Raw genomic sequence first — 26712 nt, forward strand, 5'->3', positions numbered from 1 at the left:
TAAAATTTCCCTTGACCCCATATCCCTGCCAGAATCTGTCCCATTTGTGTTTCCTCTTAAGAGCAAAACTGTGAGAATTGTCTCTACTCTCTGTTTCCAGTTTCTCTTCCCATTCTCTCATGCTCAATGTCATTTCCAACACACCCTAGAACACTTGTCAGAGCCACCAATGACTATGCCAAATCCACACCATTAGTTCTCAGTTCTTGACATTCATTACTCAACTTATCAGTAGCTTTTGATACAAATAATCACTGCTCCTTAAAACACCATCCTCATCCTCATTTGGTTGCCAGGTCACAACTCCCATTGTTTTCCCACCTTATTGTCACTCTTTCTCAGTCTGATTTGCTGGCTCTGGCTCATTTTCCCAACCACCGGAAATGAGAATAACACAAGGTATGGTCTTGGACCTTTCTTTGCTTTTCCTCACTTAGGTGACTACTAGGCACCTAAGCTACAGAGGTTTTTCTCCTAAACTTCCCACATCCTCCCCAGAGTAAATGGTAACTCCTTTCTTCCATTTTCCTCACCAACCTTGGATTCTATCTTGACTCCTCCTTTCTCTCTCACCCTATCAGTTAGTGGATCTATCTCTTATGTTCAAATCTGAAATTTCTTGCTTTGTCCATCATTAACATTCTGGTCCCAGCCCCCACTGGGGGCTCATTTTGTTCTGTTCATCACCATAGCGCCAGCACTTATAATAGTGCCTGGGATTTTTTTTTTAATCTTTTTTTTTTTTTTCAAGACTTTATCTATTTATTCATGAGAGACACAGAGGGAGAGAGAGAGGCAGAGACACAGGCAGAGGGAGAAGCAGGCTCCGTGCAGGGAGTCCATGTGGGACTCAATCCCAGGTCTCCAGTATCAGGCCCCAGGCTGAAGGCGGTGTTAAACTGCTGAGCCACCAGGGCTGCCCTGGGATTTTTTTTTTTTTTTTTTTTTTTATCACCAGGAATATGATGGAAATAGTAGTACTTCTGCCAAATTTGGTGTCTAGGTCTATCATCAGGAATATTCCTAAATGCTGTGGTAGGGAAAGTGGCAAATGCACTCAACACTGGGGGATAATCCATTTAATGCAGGCTGAATTCCCATGCACCCACAATTTAGAAAATATTCAAATGAATACCCATTAAGGATTCAAACAGAGCCCAGCAGGATGCTGGCTTGCCACTGCCCAAAGGAGACTCCAGACTCTGTTCTTTTGACCTCCCCTCCCTTCCTTTCTTTTCTTCCACCTTTCCCCATCAGTCTGTAACACTAGCTTGTCAGACCACTTAGTTGTTCACCAAATGACTGGGAAGACACAAAAACTCCAAGAAAGTATTATCAGCATAGAAATTTATTTGAATTCAAAATAATACGGTTATATTTAGAATAACATAATAATTATCTAAAGCAAATATCATCATTGGCTCTGAAACAGTTCTAAAGATGTCATTCTTTTGAAGTCAAAAAATATGTAGTAAGAATGTATAAGGAAGCAAAAATATAAAAAACAAGTTTGCTGAGTATTGGGAGTTGTAACAAGGACACACTAAGATAATGTAACAGAGTCCAAATTATAATACATGCAGCAAAGAGTTCTCTGGCTTTATCAACTTCCTGGAAAATCAGTAACCTCAGTACTGCAAGAATACCACCACTTGGTTAACCAGACTAACTTCCTGAGGGACACAGGTAGTAATTCATTATACTTCCCCTTTTTCTACCTCTTTCCCTGACACCAATTTCTTTTCTTTCAGATAGGTTTCATCCTGCTGAAAAAATACTTGGCTTTATCTGTAAAGTGGAGTAAATAATATCCTGATTGAAGTATGCTACGATTTAGTTGAAGGTGCTCAGGGATCAAACTTCTGAAAAAGGTTAATCAGCTAGTTAGCAGAGACCATCAGTGGCTTACAGGAAAAAAAAAATTTCAGATAACACGTTTGCTAAATAGATGAAAAGAATAAGCAGTTAAAAATGGGTGAAAAATCCTAGGGTTTACTGGGACCTAGACAATCAAAAGCAGACAGGTGACCTTTGATTAAACCCATTTACTTGTGGAGTGAGCTATACAGAGGCTCCAGAAAGTTTAGTTTCCAACAGTGTCCACGGCCAAAGGGCAAACTCAGAAGGTCTCTTCCTCTCGTAGAAACTGGAAGACTGACGAGAAGTCTTTCTTTGAGTAACCCTTTGCACACATCATCCTGTAGATCTGATGGGCTTGACTACCCAGAAGGATTGGGCTCTTCGTGCTGGTGGCAGAGTCTTGTGCTAACCCCAGATCCTAAATTGGTCAAGGGCAGGAGGGAACATAATGAGATCAATAGTTAAGGCTCACTTTGGAACTGTGGCTCCTAATGCTTTGGTTTCAAAGAAGGAGAAATGGAGTCTGAAAAAACAAGATACTTAGGAACACTGTGGTAAGTTATATATATTTTTATATATAAAATATATATTTTTTATATATAAGTTATATATATTTTCATATAGCTGCAAAACTGCTCCAGACAGAAACCTTAATTTCCGAGTGCCCTCTCCACTCTTCAACCCAGACCTGTTTTGTTTTGTTTTGACTTTGGACAGGGGTTACTATACAGATGAGATCATACAGGGAAATGCTTTTTCCAATCTGCAGAAGTCTGTAAGCCTAAGACAAACCCCATCATGGAATTACTGATTATCCATTCAATCTTTTATTCAACAAATATTTAACAACTGCTGTATGCTGGGCACTGTTCCAAGTGCTGGTGATACCGGCATGATGAGACTAAGTCACTGTTCTCACGAAGCTTGGGGAAGATGGACAACAGAACAAATACTCAAACTTCAGACAATGACTAGCACTATGAAGAAAGATAAAGCAGGGGTTGGTAAGTGGTGGACAAGGGTCGGGTAGAAGGAAGCGAGTTCTGCTAGACGAAATGTTTAGGGAAGACCACTCTGAGGTGAAGACACTTGACCTAACAATCTGAATGTTAGGGAGTAGTGAGTTCTTTGGAGAGTAGAGGAAGGAGAGTTTCAGGTAGATGGGACAGCAAGATAAAGGCCGTGTGGGGGGACATGGCTTGAATATTCAAGAAATAGCAAGCAGGCCAATGCAGCTGAATGAGAGTGAACCAAGGGGGCTGGAGAGGGAAATGAGTCTAAGATGGATATAGGTAAAACACAGCAGATACATTAGGTAAGGAGTTTGGGATTTTAAATGCAACGAGACATCTACCTTCATGACAACCCTTTAATATCTTACCAAGCTAATGCTTCATTCTGAGAGTTTCAGAAAACTTATGGCTATTTAAAAATAGATAAAAGTTAACATTATAAATCTTTTATAGTTAAGCTGTAGCTAATGAATATCCACTACCATAAAAATGGAATCTTGTCCAAACCTGAAATATCTGGGGTTGATGGAAGACAATGAAAGCTTGGATAATTGAAATATTCCCCACATTTCCTTTTATTTGTGATTTTATAAGAGCTGCAAACTAGTGGCAAAACCAACTAGATCTTCCTCTTACCCTTAACATCATCACTCTCCCAACCAATGGAAAAGTCAGCCAACAACAAAAAGGGAAAGCAACATGCCAGATGAGAAATATTTCTACTCTCTGAGGAATATTGTTGATAATGGAGCAGTTATTGATACCATCCACTAAAGGAAAAAATTACTCAAAGAAAAAATAAGTCTCTTGAATATGTATGATGGTATAGGTGCAAACATTATTTTGTGCTTATTTGTATAATTTTCACATGTAGACAACAGAGTTGAAAAAACTGCTTAACCTTAAATTCTTTTACAGATTCCTAGAAATAAAAAAAGGGAGTTTAGTTGTTACCCACACGGTTAACAAATATGCAGCTGCACTACTGCTTATACCCAGACAGACCTTTCTTGTTGACATCATTCTGCAGCGTATCTGCAAGATGCGCTTATTTTCAAATGATAGGGAAGAAACACGTACATAGACTGCATTCAACTTTTAACTTAGTTAACTAGAACAGAAGAACTCACAGTTAAACATAACATACTGAAGAGAACACAATCCTATCGGGAAGAAAAGTCTAGAGGTTTTTCAAATGCTCAAGTATATATCCCAGATAAAATCTAACAAAACCAAATACAGGAACAGTAAAATAGCTTTGGTGCCTGCTACCTTAAAGGATGGCCATTCGAAAAAGAGAAAAGTGATTAGTCAGTCTCTAAAAGTCTGGGAGAACATATAATGTTTGTCCTTCTCCGACTGATTTACTTCACTCAGCATAATACCCTCCAGTTCCATCCACGTTGAAGCAAATGGTGGGTATTTGAGGCATGTCTATCTTGAAATGTTAGAAAAAGAAGGCATCCTTTGAAGCTTATAATATATAATTTAAAATAAACAGATTTTCCACTTCACTAATCAAATATTTATGAATTCATGAGCTAAGTGGGTAGTTCAGGAAAAAATATAACAATTGCAGTAAGTTTTCAACAAGTTAATGGAAGACCAAGTTGTTATGTTTTACAAGGAAATGGGTATATTGGGGGAATACCAAGAGTCATTGTGATTTTTCCATATGTTGTCCTGTAGTGGTCTGTCACAGACAGACATCTAGCTTGGAGAGTTCAGCAGAATGATCTAGTTTTCATACTGACTGTTCTGATTATACATACATAACATGCTAGAATTTTACGATGTTAAGACCTAGAAATAAATGTACAAGCCTCTACTTCAATGACACACTAACATCATATCCCCTAGCACAATAAAACTCAATGGCAGTTGAGCAAAATGTCTCTTAAAAAGCAAAGCCTTGATCTTCCCGACCAGATATGGCTGCTTTAATCAATATAGCATCGATGGGGATTTCTTTAACCTCCGTCAATTTCTCTATGCCAATCTAATTAGCTATGGTTTCTGTTAACAGCAATCTAAAGTAACAAAAGATTTTTTTTTAAGTTCCTAAGTACTCTCATTCCAAACGAAATTAATAAGTCTTCCTCTTTATAAGGGAAATCACAACTGCATTTCATAGAGGAAATGGGGGTAAAGGAGAATAGAAATATCCATATGTTTTACTCCTGCCTTGCCTCGTGCTGTTAGTAGAAAACGCTACCATTTATTATCAAGAAAGTTATTTTAAAGGAAGCACTTTAACGGTGGTGGATTCTTGGTGGGCAGGGACACTTAAGCAAATGGCAAAAGTGCAGGTGTGCCACAGAGTGGAGGACAGCTAGGGCAGAGTCCCCAGACAAAGACAGTACTGCAGAAGACCAGGAGGCCAGACAAATTCATCTGACCCTTTTGATTAGAAGCCTCCTATTTTTATTTCACTCTACTTGTTGGCTGTTTGCTCTGTTGGAACCATTAGCAGTATTACAGAAACGGAATAACCCAATGGCTCACAACCCACTTCATATGGATACAGAATAGAAACTGAGCATACACTTCATATGGATACAGAATAGAAACTGAGCATAAATGTGATTTTTTCCATTCTTCCATGTGCCCTAATAAATCACCTGCAGTTTCGATGAAAACAATACACTTAAGGAACTACTTCCTGTTTCTAACAACAGGCTACACAACACAATTACAAAAGTCTGTATGGAGGATATGCAAACAGAAATACAGGATACAGATTGGCATAAAAGTATTTTCTTAAATGAAACATGAGGAGAAATCAAACTGCAAAATAACAAACATAGTTTCAAACACTGCCCTAGCCAATAAATAAAGTGTGCTGATGACACGCCAGGAAATGCAACAGAAGCTGGGACAGAGGAGGCAAGGAAACACGGTGCAAGCAGAGGAACAGTCAGCCTGGAGGTTTGCAAGTGAGAGACAACAGGCAAAAATGAGTTCAGTATGGCTGAAGCCAAGACAGGAGCTGGGAGGGCAGAAACAAGATCGTAGGACAAGCAAAGGCTAAATGGAGGGCTTTGTAGGACAACTTGCAGAGATGGACTTTAATCAACAAGGGATTGGAAACCATGAAAGAGACTTAGAAGGAGAAAAGGCCCACTCGGGTTTTTACATCTCAGGGAGCCTGCTCTTTCCCAAGATGTAGAAAATGAACCGGAGAGGAATATGAAAGGCAAGGAGACCAGTAAGGGGCTGATGTGGCATACCTAAAGGAGGCTTAGCCAAGGTACTCGCAGTGGCAGAGGAGGCGACTGCATGAATTCAAGGCACATTTAGAAATAGAATGGACAGAATGTGATGGAGAATGAAGAAAAGTAAACTAAATATGGTGTCCAGGCATGTGCTTTATTACTTTTGTAAAGGGGCGGGGGTGGGGGGTGGTGTCAATTATGGGAGCAGGGTGGGGTGGGAAATAGCTTTATGCAGAAATCTGAAAGTCTATTCCTTTAAAATGTATTTTCTAAAGTGGAGATCACAAATAGGAGGAGGCCAACAATTTGCTTTTCAGATGACTTTACACATTCCTAATACACACATTTCTAAAGCAGGAAGATGTATTTAGAAATCTAGTATCCTGAAAAAGATCCTCTCTTCTATTGTGATGGGTGTATCTAACGTCAATGTATTGTCAGAAAATTCTTACTGTGTCCATTCTAAGGATTTGGTGAATCAATGAAAATTTCTGATGAATCACAAAATTTTGCCATCTCCTATTACAAACAAACCCGAGCACAAAATAAAACTCCCAGCTATTCTTCTCATCTAAAAGGGCAGGAATCTAAATGAACAAGATAAGGATTTTTATCCAAGCTAAGTTTTAACTCATTTCGAGTGAGTAAGTGAATCATTATTTTAGTAATCTTGCCTTCTAGGATAGACCTATGCTTTGTTAGAACGGGGGGGGGGGGGTGGTTGGACCATTAAACATTTTTTTCCCTCTCTCGGGTAGTGTCAGCATTTACTATACCTTAGCCATGAGCGTTGCTCCAAATCCACCCTGATAGTTATTAGCTGATGGAACTCCATCCATCACCCCAGGTACGGGATTGTAAGTGTCACTGGACCAACACCGTCCTGAGCTCATATTTAGGATTTTCGCCAACAGTTTTGGGTCAAGCCCTAACCTGTCAAAGGTCAAAGAAGGAAGTGTCAAATGTCAAAATGTACAAGTCATGCGTGACTTACTTACATATGAGGATGCTCCATCTTCTTTCTCCATTTATTATGTGTCTTCAAAAATCAAAGCAGATTGATGAGAGCAAAGAACCCAATCTTAAATTACATGGCATTAAAAGCTAATGATTAAACATTTTGGAACCAGCAAGTTCCATGCTGAGAGAAAACCTTCTGTACTATCCTACTTTTAACAAATACCACACAATTGCCAAAGTGTTGATTTATCTCACACATGGGTTTTCTAGTCTTTCGGATATTATTGCATTTATGTGTCACATAAGAACCTTAAACCAATATGATAATCTAAATTCTACATTCTTTGTTCACAAATGATATATTTCAGAAAGAAACACTGACACATGAACTATGCATCATGGGCGTCCATGTGCCTGCATTTATATGTATGTTTATTCGTTTAGCTTTTATGAGAATGAATGCAAGAGATGAGCCATGAGCAGTAAAATGAGCTTAAGAGAAGTTATCATTATAAAAGAAGACATTTCTTGCTGCAAACTTTTCCTTATTTATTAAATCTTCATTAGATGATCTTGCTTATGAAGCAAGTCTGCACAGAGCTGTGACATATGCTATCTATTCAGAGACATGCATTATAGTTCTGGGTCAACTGCTGATAAGGTTACTGATCCTGATAAAACAAAGCTTGCCCAAGCGGAAACATCATTTGTTCTATCACTGAGCTGATGGCATCAACGGCTGTTCAATATGGACTCCGAAAAAAAGGAGAATCAAAATGCTGTGATACTTTGATTCTGAGTATCTTAATGCAGTTTGGGAAGCACCGTTTTGCTAAGTATCACTGTATCAAGTTTCAAATAAAACTTTCTACCCAGCAATTTATTGGTTTCTTTCATACAAAGAGCCATTATCAAACAATTGTCATAAAAGCTTTCTGCTTTCTCTTAGAACCAATCTCTTTCAGAATTAAAAAAAAAAAAAAAGATGGAAAAGAGACACATGTAAATGTGTAACAAATTGTGCATTTTGGCATGCCTAAGTTCTTGTTTACCTCCTGTGTTTGAAACCTAGGTCTGTTTATTTCCCAATGTGAGTATCATGACCAGTACAACATTTTTCCAATGCTAGAACAAGGGGCAGGTAGGGCCGACAGCCAGGATATGTTTGGACTTAGCACATAATACAACTGTTTTATAATCAGGCTTCGAGAAGTAGCTGTGGTTCAAAGGATATATATGGCGTGCCATATATGTGAATTCGTATGGTAGAGACCATGTTATAACGGGGTTTTCTTAAGGATTATAACAGAAGATTCACTCTAAATCAGCTGTCACACATTCCATTCAATGGTGGACTGCCAGAAAGAACCCAACAGTTCATTCATTCCTTTATAAAAATCCAAGTTTATTACAGGTATAGTTTGCTATTGATGCTTTCCCTTTTTAAATAAAATGAAGCTATCAGTATGCTGTTATAGTAGATGACTTGGGAAAAGATAAAGCCAATGTGCATAGGGAATAATATGAAAAGTAAAATCACAAATAAATTAACAAGTAGTCTGCTGTAACTGCATATATATTCTCTAAGCACAACTGTTCAAGAATGTCTATGTCTAATGTGTTCCATGAGTAGGGAATATTTTTAAGACCCCAAAACATGGCTCTTCCCTTTTTTTTTTTTTAAAGATTATGTTTATTTATTCATGATAGACGTAGAGAGAGAGAGGCAGAGACACCGGCAGAGGGAGAAGCAGGCTCCATGCCGGGAGCCTGACGTGGGACTCGATCCTGGGACTCCAGGATAGCACCCTAGGCCAAAGGCAGGTGCTAAACTGCAAGCTACCAGGGATCCCAAGCCACCCAGGGATCCCGGCTCTTCCCTTTCATTTGAAATATAATTAAGGTGTTTCTGAATTTAGGTTTTCTTTTAAAATGGCCCATCACATTTAAAACAGCAGAGATACTCCTCTCTTCATAATCTACCTGGTTATACTCAACAGTACTCACAATAGTCTTTACTGCTAAAGCAATTCATACTCTGTCTCTAGTACTCACCAAAATGGTGAGCAAAGCTCATTATCCTTTGTAAAACCCTACATTTCATTTCTCTTGAGTGTTCGAGGAAAAATACTGGCACTGATTTATGGAACCCTGTTTGGTGAACATATTACTATTTAGAAGCATCCCGAGGGGCACGCAAAAAAGCCAGGTGGCAGTTGTTACATGCTCACTTTCAAATCTGATGCTTCCCCACTGTGCTGACTCCCCTTTAGGAGATGGCTACTCCCTCTCCGCTTTTTCTCCCCTGACTCCCCACCCTACAGCAAAGTGTATCATTAAAAAGAGCAAGTTAGAAGTGTTTTGCATTTCATCTTTCTGAGGATTCTTTCACTGGCACATATATAACTGACAGTTAAAATTAGACATAATATTAAAATCAGTTACTGAAGTCTTCTGTCTTCCACTGTGCCTAAGGCTTGTAATGGTCTGAAACCAGCTAGAATACACAGTAATTGTCATTCAGAGAGTCTATCCTAGAACGTCATGCTTCACTGGAGAAGACTGAGTTTCCATTTGAAATCAACAAATTAATCCAAGACAGGTATCTGAAAGGGCAAGTTTAATAGGAAGCAGCTACTGGGCTCTCAACCATGATAAAATGTTATTGCTGTTTCCCTGTAAATTGGCTGGGAACATATGATACTTTCTGCATAAGAGCCCCATTGCTGTTCAGGAGATATACAGCTCAAGCCATCAAAAGGATGACAGTCTGTCAGTCCCCATAATAACTTGCCACTGGATGTGGTTCGAGAGTGTGCGCGTGCATGCATGTGGCTTTACAATTGCTGGAATGTTCTCTGATATAAACAGAGAATGAATTCATTGCTCTGACCGCATATATAATGCAACTCAAATAAACATCACTGTGTCAAATCTACTCACCTTTAAATCACAATAATTTTAAATGAACTTTTGAGAGAAGTAAAAATGATGCATATACTGTAAAAAAAAATTAAAAGAGAATCCAAATGTTTGCCTTCACTGTAACCAAGGCTTTTAAGGACCAAAAAGGTCTGTTCACCTTATATTCTCTAGAAGATTCTATATTGTCTAGTTTTATGTAAGAACAAAGCAAATTATGTCACTAAACTGAAATGTTTATATCACAGAAACAGATCTGGAAATGAAACACTTAAGACTATGTCAGTTTTAATCAATCATTCACTTATTCATCAATGTTTACACAGATCTGCCATGTGCAGGTGCTGTGCTTGGAGCCAAGGAGACATATGTAAGGAAGCTAAGAAGAGGCTGTGTCTGGCCTCCAGGAATGGGCCAGTTAAGACACATACACACAGGTAAGTTTTACCTGAGTCAGGAGAAGTGCCTCCCTCCCCCTTTCCCCTTACAAATCTTCACTGAGTACCTACTCCATGCTAGGTATGTTCTTAAGATACATCAATGAGGAGATAAAGCCAACCGCTTTCATGGAGCTTGCATTCTAGGCGGGGGAGACAGGCAATAAACAAACACATAAATAGACATGCCAGCTGGTGAGAAGTGTTATGAAGAAACTATTTAAAAGTACAGCTCAGGAGCACCTTGGTGGCTCAGTCAGTTAAGCGTCTGCCTTTGGCTCAGGTAATGATCCCAGGATCCTGGGATAGGGTCCTAGGATGGAGCCCCACATCAGGCTCCCTGCTCAGTGGGGAGCCTGCTTCTCCCTCTCCCTCGGCCTGATGCTCCGCCTGTTTGTGCTCTGTTAAATAAATAAATACAATCTTAAAAAAAAAAAAAAAAAAAGGAGAACTCAATTCAAATACTAACCACAGGCACCGTCAATCACATCAATAACTACCATGTTGAGCACCTACAATGTGCCAGAACTGGTTTAAAAGATTCACATGTTTTAGCTCATTTAATTTTAGCAACAGTCCTGTAAATAGATATTATTCTTTTTGTCATTTTATAGATGAGAAAAGCTTAAGTCTGTGGCAGAGCTAGGATATAGGCATTGACAGACACACAAAATCCCACCTCCTGAATCTCATTGGGTCATGTGGGTAGTGAACTTAACAGTCAATAATCCAATATGATGGTGTCTTATCAGTTTACTAAAAAAATTTGATCAAACTTTTATTATAAACCGTTTGCCACTTGTTAATTATTGTATATGTATTAAGGTATACAGCTAAGAGGCTTCAGGTCATCACAAAATGAAAATATAACACTGTCCTAAGGGCAGTAGCCAAGAAACTAAAATTATGCTTATGGGAAAGTTCTCATCTTGAACAGCCTTCCAGAACTTCAACAGTTTTAAGTTTCTTTTAAGGTGGAAGACATGGTTGTTGCTACAAGGGCCTGGGACCAGGCTGGTAATGCAAGTGACAGGTTATACCACCAATATTGAGAAAAAAAAAAAAGGGAAAAAAGTCAATTCCTGGCAGAGCAAAAATAAAAACAACACAACAAAACTTCCATGATCAACATTGTTCCTTTGTGATGTACAGGAATAAAACTTCTCTAACCTAAGCAGGGTACCTTCGGTGCCATAAAACTATGTTCTAAGTCCTAATTAGAACCCAATTAGAAGGTAAAAGATATAATAAAAAAGAATCTCAAAATATGTTGTATACCCATATTTTTTATGCTTTACTTTTCTTACAGCATTTTAAAATTTCACTAACACCCATAAAAATTTACTGTAAAAGATCGTAGGGTCACTAAGGGTTTTAAACTGTAAGGTTTTATTCTATTTTTTTTTAATATGGGAAACAGTTTTCTAGAAAAAATACTGACTTATGAGGATGAAATTAATCAGAAATGATCACTTCATAGGACTAGGTGACTCAATTTGTAAATGTTGACACTAATGCTCTAAAAAAATTTCACTTCAGAGTGAACAGAATATAAATGTGGCTGAGCCACTTTGATGCCGTACTACTTTGTGGGAATTTACTACTTGGGAATTTATGCTTGCTGATGCCAATTTTCTCTTTCACCTTGCAAAGCTCAATAAATCGTGGCCACTCTCTATACTCTATTAGAGAACAATCCTGTCATTTTAAACCATGTCTGTAAACCATGGAGAAAAGACAATAGCAAAAGCAATCATTTTTAGGACTTTCAAACCACTGAGAATCTTTGTAAGATAAACTGATAAAATCCTAATGTTATGAAAATAAGCAATTCATTAGTATAATCCAAGGCACCAGAAACTTATAAGTTAATATAACAGTTAAGTAAAACTAGGGAGTTCCTAATTTGTGTCCATTCTTTATATATAATACATGCGAATATTAGATAGATATAGTAATATACATATATATGTATTGGTAACCAATGTATGTACAGTTTCAGAAAAATTAAACATTTAAAGTTTCATCTTTCTAAGCCCTGTTTTTATCATATTGGATCAAAACCAATAATAAAGGAAACCTATCTGTTGCTTTTGCTTTTAACATCTCTATTTGAAATTTTATCTTAGTCTCGGGGTCCAAGTCCCTGCTCCGCAGTGTCGGGTATACTTGGACCCAAGCTCGAGCTTGTAAATAAACCCTCGTGTGTTTGCAAAAAAAAAAAAAAAGAAATTTGATCACTTTTCATCTTCTCTTTGATAATAAACTCACTGTAGTTGCCAATGTATATATTTCATTTTATATACAATTTATTTGATTCAAATGACTTTCATGCTATTCTTGATTAGCTGGTGTTTGGAGTTAGACTTCTATAAGCACTAACCATACAAAAAGTTCATTTTAGGATAGCAAGTGATTATCTAATAAGAGTTTTGATAAGGAAATTATCTGAGCAAGGCCAGAGAATGCATCACTATTCCTAAGGAAGACCCTGACCCAGTGATGCTCGAGTAAGAAGCAAGAATAAAAAACAAACTGACAAAGATAAAGAAGGAAATTTCAGTAGAGCATAGCCCAGGTTATCTACACTTTGGCTTTTTTATTAGATAATTCATTTATATCCAAAAGAATGAAACTAAAATTCTAAGGATGCATATGCATAGTAATACTCCAATCCTATTGTCAACACCAATTAATTTTGGTTCCAGAAATTTACATCTTCCTCTTCCATGAAATTAGTCTGGAGGATGGACATGAAAACGAGTTACTAGTAACAAGTTTTTCATTTGAGTAAGTGACCCATAGCCTAAAACTGGCTACAATACAGACATACCACTCTGAACAACTTCCTGTATCCTACCAGTTTTATTAAGGCTTTGTACAGATATGCCTTACCATCTTACAGACATTCAATTTTAAAATGTAAATGGTACAGGATATTGATAAACCAATTAGCACTGATGCAAAGCAAATTCCTCTTTTATCTCAATTACAACATGACAACTTAATAGGTCAAGATAGTTTAACATCTGAGACAAGGGCAATTCAATAAACAACAGCATCTTGATATGGTAATTAAGAGGAAATGTGAATCCATTACTGTGTTTTAAAAAATATCTCAAGCACTTTGGCTCTTTTTTATTGCTTTTATCAAAAGCTGTGATATGAAACACTACTCTGACTTGTGAAATATCTGGTAAGCAGTTTGGGGAAGTGTGAAGAAAACACCTGAGTAAAGCATCTTGCTAATTAAGCATTTTCTAAAGTAAGAAATGTATATTTATTATTATGATATACAAAACATTCAAAAAATTAATTAGGTGATTAATCATATGTAACATTCCTAACCCAAAAGATTAAAGGCTAAAATTAAGACATTAACCTTAAGCATTCTAAAGGATGATGATCATCATAGGAGAAACAAAATTCCTGCATCATTTTAAGCAAAGTATGAATGCCATTTTATTTTAATGGAAAGATATATCCTTAATGTAAAGTAACAAAAACGTAAGCAAGTTAAAATAAAAGAATTACGCGCGTGAGTTGCAGCTTTATGAATGCCATTCAGTTTATCCCAAGACTAAACAACCAAGAGCCCTTTTAGTGTAGATTTTGGAGACTATATTTAAAGTAGATACATAAAACCGGTCATGTGGTAGCATAATACCTGAATTCACCATACATTAAAACAGTGTTTTATACAAATTTGTCCTACACTGCTGAAGTACGTTTAAATTTTTATAGTAAAAGTGTTTCTTGCATTTCAATACAAGAAAAGCAATGGTGCTCCCATAAAAAAGGGATAATGTAACTTCGAATATATAGCACAAATACATTTTATGGCTATGGCAAAGACTACCATGCTCTCTGGAGTCCTATTGGTCATCAAATAAGCAAAATCTATTACAGTTCAATAATGAAGTACTTTCAAAATGTTCCTGGATAACTCATTTATCTCTCATGAACATTTTTTTCGACATCAGAAAATCAAATAGGAAAGCTCATAAAAATTGTTAGTACATGAAAAATATATATTCAACAAACCTGATTCCAAGATTCATAGCTTCAGCAGTTCCAATCATACTAATGGCTAACAGCATGTTGTTGCAGATCTTTGCAGCCTGAAAATAAATGGAGTACATATTAAATATCTTTATTTTCAAGTTGTAGCTCACAGGAAGTTGTTTTTTACTCAACCCCACAAGTTTTTTTTTTTTCCTAAAAGTAAGAGCATTTAGCTGTTGATTCTCTCAAATGGGGAAAGGAACATGGTGCCACATGCCTCCTTCCGAGCCTACCAGGCTATCTGGGAGCAGACTCCTCCACTGGGTAAGAATCTCATAGTGGTGACTAAGCTCTTCCTGTGGGCTCAGTCTAGAAGAAATACTGGTCTATGTGGTATGACTGCCTTTTTTTTTTTTTTTTCCAGTTTCATTCAAATAGAGTTGACATACAGCACTGTATACATTTAGGTTGTACAGCATAATGATTTGACTTACACATAGCATGCAATGGTTACCATAAGTTAACATCCACCATCTCATACAGATATAAAAACTACATGTACATATATATTTTTTTCCTTGTGATGAAACCTCTTAGGATTTACTCTCTTGATACGTTCCATATATATCATGCGGCAGTGTTAGCTCTAGTCATCATGTTGTACTAAATCCCCTAGCACAACTGCTCTTTATGGAATGAGGCTTACATCCTAATTTGGGCAATGGAGTAATACACTGAAGATAAAGGCAACAAACAAACAAAATTTGGAAAATTGTATGGCTATAAGATCACTGAGGGCAGGAGCAGAGAGGAAATAGAATCTGAAACCCATTTCTTAGAAGGCCTGGCAGGAATTTAAATAAGCAAGAGAGAGAAAGGAAGAGAAGAAAGAAAAAGGTAAATATATAAGAGGGATTAAATATATCAGAACATGGGATGTTCCCGAGAACAGTAAGAAAACTGACTCATGTACATATGTTTTAAGGAATGGTGAGAAATTTGATAGTTAAGACTGAGAGCTATGAAAGCTAGCTAGAGTGGAGAGTTAAAATTTGACATGAAAATAGGCATCTACTCAGTTTCAGAATGGGGATGTCTATGATGATATAAACATCTTAATGGAGTTGGCTTTGGTTACAGTTTTTGGTAGAGTGGTAAAGTTGGCATCCAGGGCTTCTGAGCAGTGCACAAAATATGAGATAATGAGAGATTGGACCAGGTTATGTGAGGAATGGAGAAAACTGTCAACAATGAGAGACACTGAAGCAAAAATCAATAGAACCTGGAGACTGGACAAGAGAATGGAGACAATAGGTGTATCTGAGATAATTCCAAAGTCTTGAATAAGATAAAGAGGGTGGCAGCAACCAGGACTGAGGATTGAGAGGGGATTGAGAGGGGAGATCTAGTGAGAGTACGTGTGTTGGTGGGAACGGGACAACTAGTTTGATTTCACAGTTCACTGCTGTCATTCACCTCTATCTGATTAGAGAATTGATATATTTCTAAATGAAAATTATTTGCTTTTCAAGAAAAAGATTACAGTATATAGGTCACTTCTTCCTGACTATATTACAAACAGTTATAGCTAGTAATTAGATAGAGGATAACAGCCACCCAGACACCATGAGCACTTCACATGGAAGCAATTTTAAGAATGGTTTCAATGGGGGGATCCCTGGGTGGCGCAGCGGTTTGGCGCCTGCCTTTGGCCCAGGGCGCGATCCTGGAGACCCGGGATCGAATCCCACGTCGGGCTCCCGGTGCATGGAGCCTGCTTCTCCTTCTGCCTGTGTCTCTGCCTCTCTCTCTCTCTGTGACTATCATAAATAAATAAAAATTAAAAAAAAAAAAAAAAAAAAGAATGGTTTCAATGGGGACTAGGATGATATATTAGAATCTGAATGATGGAACTTTTAATATCTTTTAAAGTAAGTTAATTGGCTGATGTCTGCTTAATTACAATAGGAATAATAGAAGACTAATTTATTCCAAATTAATTTAAGAAAATCTGAGCAAACAAAGGAGCACCTGGGTGGCTCAGTCGGTTAAGCATCTGACTCTTGATTTTAGTTCAAGTCATGGTCTCAAGGTTGTGGGACTGGGCCCTGTGATGGGCCCTGTGTTGGGCTCTACACTGGGGATGGGGCCTGCTTGGGCTTCTTTTTCTCCATCTCCCTCTGCCTCTGTCTGCTGCCCCTGGGTTCTCTCTTTCTCTCTCAAGAAAACAAAACAAAACAAACTCCAAGCAAACAAAGAATCCATAGATAGAACAGAGTAGGGAGAAATAAGAAATAAGAATGTGGTCAGGAAAGAGAAATGAACATTAGCCAATTTTATATCATCAAGTCAGGTCATTAATGTGAAAATGTTACCTGCCCGGTCCCAACAGCTCCACAATACACCACATTGGAGCCCATGCACCCCAGCAACTCCTGGGCAGCAGCAAATTCATCTTCGACTCCTCCCACCATAAATGTGAGGTTCCCAGACCGAGCAGCTCCCACACCTGAATGGTTTTGGGTAAAGGGATAGAACAAAAGGATACATTTCTTCAAGTGTTTAAGTAGATAGTAAAATTAGAGAAAATCCCCCAAACAAATGAAAAACATCTTGCCTCCAAACTATATTTATGTTAGGAATGTATAAGATACTCTACATCTCTTCTGGAATGTGTGTGTGTGTGTGTGTGTGTGTGTGTGTGTGCTTGTGTGTATTTCTTTAAGTAAGTTTTATGCTCAACATGGGGATTGATCTCATGACCCCAAGATCAAGAGTCACATGCTTACAGACTGAGCCATCCAGGTGCCCCTCTCCTAGAATATTTTAAAAATCAAGTATTGTGGAACTTAATCATAAACCAAAAAACATACAGATTCAAATTCTTATTCTCAATTCTTTTCAAATATCTGACACAATCATGGCATGAGAGGTACAGGAATCTGAAATGTGTATTTTATGATTCATGTGCATCCATTATTCTAAGAAACCTATTCAGTAATAGAAAGTATATGCAAAGGTAACTTGTGGCCCTGACCAGTATGAGAACAGCCAAGGAGAGGGATCTGCTGCCTGAGTTTGGATTTGTGGGTCTGTGGCCCTTTTGCTTGCTCTCCACATACTATCTGCAGATGAGATCTACAAAGAGGAAGACCTGGCTCTCTTTCCCACAGACAAGTATATGCAAATGGTATTTCAGATGGTAAGAGTCTTTTCTAAGGTAAAGAAAATAGTTGCTTAAGTAGACTGATTATTCTGATGTACACTTTCCAATATTATTTTATTTTTATTTTCCCTCCTGCTATATACTTTTTGGGCAATTCATTCTTAGTGATGTATGAGCAGGAAGAAGAAATGAGCTTTGGTTTGGCTACTCGTTCATAGCTCTTAACAAAGGTCTGATGCATATTCATTGACTGAAATGGTTATCACACAAAATATGTCCTAGACTTGTCCTAAAAAAGGAAGGGAAGCTTCATTCATCTAAAACCAAGAGCATTATTGCTGCTCTTAATATTAGAGAAATTTTAATTCATAATTTTCAAGTTAGGTTTTGTTGATCAAAACTAGGAAAGTATGTGGAAGAGCTATATTAGGACAATTTTGCCCTTATACTTTATAGTACAGCTAGGAATAAAGAAATCGTAATTGTCTATACTATGTATCAAACCTGGCCATTAGAACAGACAACTGCAAGTAATGGCCTACTTTTTAATTTAATTTATTCAATGAAATACACGTAGTTTATACATATAAAAAGCACAGGTAAAGAGATCTCTATTTCACTGAAATAGTGAATATTTTGCTATTGCCAAATCAAGTAGCCTTTTCCATTTTACAGTTCATGCTATTTTAAACTAATTATTAAAAGCAAAAGAGATCAGCATTATGTTAGCCAAATAATTGTGGAAGAGGGAGTGCCCATGTGTTATGAAAGCCTCAGATGCTCACACATAAGGTTAAATTACATTATTTCACAATGTTTTCAGATACACTTTGGAAATGATCATATACAAAAACCCAATTATAATAAATGCTTTTAATTAGCTGGTCTGAAAACAAAAAACAAAAAGAAAATTAACTGGTCTGTGTCCTTTGAACGGTCTGATAATGTTGAACTTTAAGTGACTGTCACTTTGTTAGTTTCTAATTTACTTCACCAAGATGGTAGACCATTATTGTTTTACAATTATTTTGCTCAATTTCTATAACCATTTTTATTCAAACCACATAACCATCTTTATTCCTAATCCTGTTGATCTGACCTAGGAAAATTAAGTAGACGATTTAAGTCAAAGCTTACAAACAAATCCAGCACTATCCATCATAGGTCAATAGCTTTGTATCTAGATTACAGATTGCTAAATAGCTTTAGAGAGTCATTTATTAAAGGAAAATTAATGCTGACAATGGTTCTCAGCTGGTTAATCTTTTGACAGGTGTACTTTCTCACTTGTTCAAACACATTATTTCAAAAAGAAGAAATAAGTTACTTAAGCAAGAGAAGATCACAAAAGAAAGAATAAGTCATCTTTTAATTCAGAGGTCTGTGGTATTTCCACTCTCCTCTCAATGTGGTGGCTTTTTTCATAACCCACACTCCAGTGTAAAGGTCTGGCTACATTGGGTAATTCTAAAGATTTGGCATTCCTTGGGACCAAATCCTGTCTTTCCATATATATTCCTCTAAGTATGTGACACTATGAAGCTTAGTCTCATTCCAAAAGCAAAATTAAGACCTGAGTAATCCTAAAATAAATGTAACCATTTTGAGCTTAGGAAATAATATCCAAGAAGGAGGAACTCTAAAGTTGTATAAGACATTCCATGGATTTCAGCAGACACTACAGAGAATTTGATGTCTATCAATAATAAACAATAAATTTATTATATTGCCACGTCTTTTTTTAAAGGTTTTTTTAAGATTTATTTATTTATTTATTTATTTATTTATTTATTTATTTATTTATTCAGAGAGAGAGAGAGAGAGAGGCAGAGACACAGGCAGAGGGAGAAGCAGGCTCCATGCAGGGAGCCTGACGTGGGACTCAATCCTGGGACCCCAGGATCACACCCCGGGCTGCAGGCGGTGCTAAACCGCTGCACCACCGGGGATGCCCTGCCATGTCTTTTTAATTCAAGTCCACTTCCCAAAACAGGAAAACAGACTGCACACTCGTGCAGTTGCTAGAATATTGGGAGAAGTATTTATTTTAACCTTACATCTTAGTAATTGTACATATATAAAATCAAAATATATCCTGTACTTCATTCTATTACAGCATTTACAACACCTTATTAAAATATTTGATTTTCTTATCCTGGTTGCTCCATTATACTATAAGCTCCTACAACATTAGCACTGAGGTCTTGTTTATATCAGCATTCCCATTATCTAATGCAGTGTATGATATATTCAATAGATGGTCATTTGATAAATAAATTCATAAACATGGTAGAAAGTAAAAAATCTGGAGATGGAATATCTGGTTTGGGGGATGTGCCATTTGCTGGCTGTGTGGTTCTCTGTATAAAACAGGAAAAGCATTAAAAACTTCTTAATAGAATGGCTGTGAATATATGAACTTATATATGCTGTAAAATATGACATGCTCTTTAAATGTCAGGTCTACTACTTTACACCTTGAGTTTGTAAAGTAGGAGTCTTATTTTTACCTACATAATGCCTCATGTCCTTTCTTTTTCTAAAGATTTTATTTATTTATTCATGATAGACACAGAGAGAGAGGCAGAGACACAAGCAGAGGGAGAAGCAGGCTCCATGCAGGGAGAGCCCGATGTGGCACTCAATCCCGGGTCTCCAGGATCATGCCCTGGGCTGAAGGCAGGAGCTAAACCGCCAAGCCACCCAGGGATCCCCCTCATGTCCTTTCTTATCTGGTTATCTAAGCCATTGTCTTCTCTAGGCTTTTTACCCTCTCTGGCTGAACATTAGGTGGTTTGAGCGGAACCTATAAACAGTAGAAAGAAGCAGGCTCAAGTGAGGAAGTACTAAAGTGGTACATGGACAGTGGTGTTAAATTACAGTGAAAACCTCTTGTAAAACCTTTCAGTGGCAGCAAAGTATATGGGAAAGTGACAAGAATGCTGCATTTATTTTAGTCATTCAACAAAATTAACTGGGAACCTACTGAATCAGGCCCTGTGATAAGTCCTGGAGTTTAGGATGAATAACATATGACCCCACTCCTACGCTGTTACACACTTGTGATCCAGCCACTTCTCTCCTTACCCACCGATTCCACCACCCTAGACTGAGCCATCACTGACTCTCATCTGCACTACAGCAACACCCTCCTATTTGCTCTCCCTCTGGCTCTTCCTTCCATAGACTGTCCCTCATATGGCAGCCAGAGGGACCCTTTTAAAACAGAAATCTAGGGCACCTAGGTGGCTCAGTCAGTTAAGCATCTGCCTTTGGCTCAGGTCATGATCTCAGGATCCTAGGATCCAGTCTCGCATTAGGCTCCCTGCTCAGTGGTGAGTCTGCTTCTCCTTCTCTCTCCCTCTGACTCTCCTGCTCCTGCTCTTTCTCTAGTAAAAAATAAAATATTTAAATAAATAAATAAAACAGATCTAGTTCATGTTTTCTCCTTACTCTGAAGCCTCCAAAAGCTTCCCATTACTCTCAGTATAAAATCCAAAGTCCTACAAAGCCCCACAAAGACCTCAACGATGGCAGTCCTTGGTTACCTCTCCCATCACATCGCATCCCATTCTCTTCTTTGTTCAGTGCTTTCCCACCATCCTGGACTCCTACTGTTTCTGAAACAGGTCAAATATGTTCCCATCTCAGGCAGCCCAGGTGGCTCAGCGGTTTGGCACCTGCCTTTGGCCCAGGGTGTGATCCTGGAGACCTGGGATCGAGTCCCACATCAGGCTCCCTGCATGGAGCCTGCTTCTCCCTCTGCTGTGTCTCTGCCTCTCTCTCTCTCTGTGTGTTTCTCATGAATGAATAAATAAATAAAATCTTAAAACAAACAAACAAACAAACAAAAAAAAACCAAATATGTTCCCATCTCAAGGCCTTGCACTTGCTGTCCTTTTGCCTAAAATGTTCTTCCCCTAGATATTCATGACTTATTTCCTCTACTTTATTCAGGTTTCTTCTCAAATTTACCTCTTCCCTGACCATTTAGTCTGACCATCAGAAAACACCCCACCACTCTCTAGCCCCTTTTCTGCTTTAAGTTTCTTCACAGTATTTATTACCATCTGTTTATTTTGACACCTCTATCTAGTTTTGGTCCTTTTCCCCATATGAACATTGGCTCCATGAGGGCAGTAGCTCTACTAGCTCACTCACACCATGTGCATAGTGTCTGGTACATAAGAAGCTCAGTAAAACAGAATTTTCTTCTAAAAAGAGTGATACAGAAGGAGGCAATCATGGAGGGAAGAGCAAGGACATAGGTGACTGCAGTCCTGGGTGGTAACTGTTTTCATAGAGACACACAGAGATGCTAAGGGTTACAGATAAAGCATTTGCCATTCTAGGCAGGTAAATGCTGTAAATGCTCCTTGCCCTAAGTCTTTTCATCTACAAAGTGAGATGAGATAAAATTATTACCAAACTGCTTTTAAAATTCCATAATTTGAACTTTTCAAGTTCACATACATCTACTTCCCACCACATTTATCATATTAATACATAAAATCAAGGCATGTTTTATTTTATGTTTCATTTCATAAGACATATGAATAGCTCCAAATTAGAGAAAAGAGTTAGAAAATGAATTTTCTCAAGTAACTACATTAATTAAATCTAACAAGCCTAAATACTTGTGGTTGCCTTTAATGCTTTATCTAACACTTTCCTGTGATGATGCCTCTAGTGCTTCTCTCCCATGACCGCAGAACCAGACAAACTAAACTCATTTGTACAAATGAAAAGGCAAATGCCCACACCATTCAAAATAGGCAGTTGGACTATCCTGTTTTAAAGGGATGGCCACCTACCACTTCTCTTGGAGTCTGCTTCAATTTCAATCAAACTTAGAGGGGAGAAACACTTTAAATCTAATCCAAGTCTCAAAATCAGCCTTTTTCTCTCTCTCAATGGTATCACAGGAAGCCTCCATTACTTCTTTTTTTTTTTTTCCTTCCATTCCTACTTATGGTAGACGTAAAAAATTTGACCACTGGAGATCCATTTGTCAGGGTTTCTTAACCCTGGGAAGGAAGAAGAAATAGTCCTTGTCCTCAAGGAGTTTGAAACCTAGTGTTTGTAGTGGTGGAGTATGTACATGTATATGGAGATGGGAGAAGACAGAAGGCAAACAGACAATTACAAATAGTAAAAGATGCATACTATAGGAGAGGGCTGCATATAGTCATGTGGAAGTTCCAAGAAGAAAAATATCATCAGCAATTATCTATTCAGAACTTCCACAATTTGCTCCATCCTTGTGCTTAGGAGAATATTTGAAATACAACTATTCCAGAAAGTCCAAAATGTAAGGTCACAGTAGGTATAAAACATAGTCTTTGCCCTCAAAGGTATAAAATATAATTAGGGAAAAGAGACATATACTCAGAAGTAAATGCCAAAAGGTAGGATAATATACCAAGTGTCATGGAGGAGGCCAATCACCACCAAATCCTGATTCCCTCTTTTCTTCCATTTTTTGACCTCCGTCATTGAAAGAATAATGAGTTCTCAGAAAGAGAAAGGGTGAAAAAGGAAACAAATTGTTCTCAAAGAGAAATAGTCTTGCCATCAGCTGTGAGTAGGCTTTGAAAACTTTGTTAAGAATATAGGTATTCTGAATCTATTTGCATATCATGTTCAGAACAGTTTAAAAACATCATGAACTGAGCAAATAATTTTGTATGTTTTAAATATGGACACTGAGTTCTGCCTGTTATGTAAATACACATAAAACCCCATTTCTCTTCACAACAGATTTGAATTTGCTTATTAAGAAAAACAACTAGAAAACTGAGAATCAGAATGAAGAACAAATAAAAAATGAAACCACAAGATTTCGCAATGAATTTCAAATACAAGTCTGAGTATCTTAGATGTCCTGGCAAACACTATTTAGAAGAATAAAGCAGCCTCATGGAAAATGGAGTTCTTTCTTGCATTGAGTTACATGGTGTAAAAAATTCTCATTTGGAACTTGGTGCAGAAGATGGTAAATAATAAACAATGTTCATCATATTTTTATATCAAAAGCAATAATTTTTCAAAGTAATTCAATTCTTGTTCTATATCTCTAATCTTGGCCCACCACAATAGAGTCAATATTGACAATAATCATCTCAGTCTAATACTTTATGTTTGTTTATCTGTGTACCAATCTTTGACAGTTTTGTTAAAAGAATCAGAACAGGCTTAAGTCTCAAATTAGGCGTCAACATGAACGTAACCAGCAGTTGAAGACATTATTCACTATAACTCAGCATTTCTATATAGTATTTCATTATTGTTTGCTTTTTCATATTTACCTTTTTTTTTTTTTTTTTGAGAAGGAGAGAGTGTGCATGCACATGAGGAGGAAGGGAGAGAATCCCAAACAGGCTCCACGTCCACAGGGAGCTCGACGCAGAGCTCAATCCCATGACCCTGAGATCATGACCTGAGCCAAGATCAAGAGTCAGATGCTTAACCTACTGAGCCACTTAGGTACCCCACACTATTTTCTATTAAGTAAAAAAGTTATTCTTTCTGAAGTACTTGCATGTTTATGTTCACCAAAAAGAACTACGTAACTCACTGTATCTTCCCATTTGTCTTGAGTCATAGGAAACAATGAACTTTCTCTTTTTTCTCCTAAAATGGTTTCTGATTTTTAAGCTTTACTTTTCTTGTCAATGGGCTCTACCCACTTCTCTGGTTTACTCACCTACTCCCTGCAACAGAAACCACCATGCTAGGCATACCGAACTATTTACAGTAGCTGGAATGTGCAATGATTTTTTTTATGTATCTATGCCTTTCCCAGGTGATTCTCTTATATGAAATCCCCTTGCCTTTCTTTGCCTGCTAACTCCTGCTTATCTATCAGCTCAACTCACGTCAACTCTAAGAATCAAATCATGGGCATAATCCCCTTTCTCTGTTTTTATAACATTTGCAGTATCTGCAATAAAGCACTTATACTACTCTAATCAATGATTTTTCTGGTGTATCTTGTAAAGGATCCTTATGGGCAAGAGCTATTTGAATCTTAGCACCTAGCATATAACATGTGTGTGATAAATGTTCATAGTCTTTTTATGAGGTGGGCAGAAAAGAAATCAATGGTTACTAAAATAACCAAAAATTAATTAAGACTAAGTAAGGCAATGTTTTTTAGCTTATCAAAAAAGCTCGGCCGCCGCCGAGACCAAGATGGCCGGGAGACTCGCCGCCTTCCTCAAGGATGCCTGGGCCAAAGAGCCGGTGCTGGTCGCGTCCTTCACCATCGGGGGCCTCGCTGTGATTCTGCCCATCTTCAGTCCCTTCACCAAATATGCCACCATGATCAACCAGGCCACACCCTACAACTATCCAGTGCCCCTCCGAGATGATGGGAACATGCCCGACGTGCCCAGCCACCCCCAGGACCCCCAGGGCCCCAGTCTGGAGTGGCTGAAGAAATTGTGAGCACCTCTGGTGACATGGAGGTGGCCCCTTCCCTGTAGTCAATAAAATGCATAGAGTGAAAAAAAAAAAAAAAAAAAAAAAAAAAAAAAAAAAAGCTCAACTTTGGAGGAGTCTTCTCCATATGTGGTAATGGCATACTCACTGCTGCACAAACATGCATAAGTGTAAGTTCACATGTATGGAGATGTTATTATGAAGAAGCAAAATCTGAAGAACACATAATCTGAGTTAAGAGACCTGGAGCGAGGTCACAATTACAGTTCAACACACTGGACAAGTTATAACACCTCTTAATTTTGGTTCCTCTGAAGATGGTGATAAAAAAAAAAATCACTTGCCATACTTACTCTGAAGCTCAAATGAAAGAATTCTTTGTAAAGGTATTTTCCATGGTTATCAAACACGTGTTATAAAAAAAATAAATGTAACATGTAAACCTACTCAGCTTAAATATGTCAAGGTCTATGGACTAAGAGCAGCAAAGAACTGAACTTTGGAATTTAGTCCTACTGAGAAGCTGAAACAAGGGTTATGACAGAAAATCCATTATACAAGTACTGATAACTTAGAACAACCATTTACAAGTCACAAATAAGGAGATGATTTTCAATTCTAGGATTATCAGAAAGAGGCCTTCAAATCCAGAGAGGGAAGAGACTGAAATCTAAAGAGTACAATAAAATTATCTTTGTTTTTGATACTGTAAAAAATCTTGCCACCAAAGCACTCTCATTGATATATAGCAAAAACGTAGTAAATCACTTAATTTACTCAAAAGAACTTAAATGTTTTAACCAGTCTGCCATCAAAAGAGATCAAGAAGAGGACCAATGGGACTTGGGCTGCAATGTGAGCCGTCTTTAAAATGCAATTGTTCTAATCATTTTCTACAGATGCAGCCTCACAAGGGGCTGCTGTCACAGGGACCATTTACGACTTGTTATGGTGTCTCTATTGTTTACCAGCGACATTCGCTGAAGAAGGCGACAGCTGGGACAGAAAGCTGCTACTCAACGAACAATATAATCCCGTGAAAGTAATCAACAAATTTAAGGGTGTTAATTAACTTTACACTTTATCATGTTCAATTAGTTGTCCTTTCTAGAAAAGATTGCCGTGCACAATCAGTTTAGAGCGTGCCATGTTTGATTTGTAAGTGATCACTGTTTCTGTTTCAGAGTCCATGTCAGATGTTCTCTTGGGTTTTGGTGACACAGATGAATGGCTCTGCACATGTTAGAGGGTGATCTGGTTTAACATAAGCCAGCATAACATAACCCCTTGTTAACACTATTTCTGGCATTATCCATGCTGGAAACAGAAAAGCAAAAACACTCTCAACACTATTCTAGAGTCAGATAAACAAAGTTTAGTTAGTTTTTCCTGAAATAAACACAGACACAAATACATGGGAGAAATAAGCAATTTTTCATCATTATTTTTCAAAGTAAGACTTGTCTTTTAGGGGCATGTTTGGGATCATTTCCTCCCAGCAAGATCTCGAAGCTCTGCTGCATTATGCACAAAGCACCACTGTACCCTCATGCTTTACATAATGCAGATAGCCTTTTCCGTGGCAGGTGAACAAATGCTAGGGATGTGTTGTTAAGTACTGGCTGGTGTTAAATTCTAGAATGTGACTTTTAAATCCAGAAGTTATATTTTCTAAGTGTGGAAAATCTGCA

The 26712-nt window shown here is 37.7% G+C and overlaps 2 protein-coding genes across 2 annotated transcripts in view; one reads left to right on the forward strand and one right to left on the reverse strand.

The window, feature by feature from the left end:
• Positions 1-1330: 1330 nt before the first annotated feature.
• HIBADH (3-hydroxyisobutyrate dehydrogenase) overlaps positions 1331-26712 on the reverse strand; it is a 108670-nt gene continuing 83288 nt past the window's right edge. The window contains exons 5-8 of the mRNA XM_025464468.3: positions 16788-16921; positions 14452-14528; positions 6865-7021; positions 1331-2278 (exon numbers count right to left, since the gene is read on the reverse strand). Of these exons, the coding sequence (XP_025320253.1) occupies positions 2120-2278; positions 6865-7021; positions 14452-14528; positions 16788-16921 (527 nt within the window). The 3' untranslated portion in view covers positions 1331-2119. The remainder of the gene's footprint in view (positions 2279-6864; positions 7022-14451; positions 14529-16787; positions 16922-26712) is intronic.
• On the forward strand, positions 24755-25117 carry LOC125752483 (NADH dehydrogenase [ubiquinone] 1 alpha subcomplex subunit 3). Its single transcript, XM_049093750.1, has one exon. It carries the CDS (start codon positions 24773-24775, stop codon positions 25025-25027), a length of 255 nt encoding a protein of 84 aa, XP_048949707.1. The 5' UTR covers positions 24755-24772; the 3' UTR covers positions 25028-25117.

Source organism: Canis lupus, chromosome 14 (genome assembly GCF_003254725.2).
Source record: "Canis lupus dingo isolate Sandy chromosome 14, ASM325472v2, whole genome shotgun sequence".
Taxonomy (NCBI): Eukaryota; Metazoa; Chordata; class Mammalia; order Carnivora; family Canidae; genus Canis; species Canis lupus.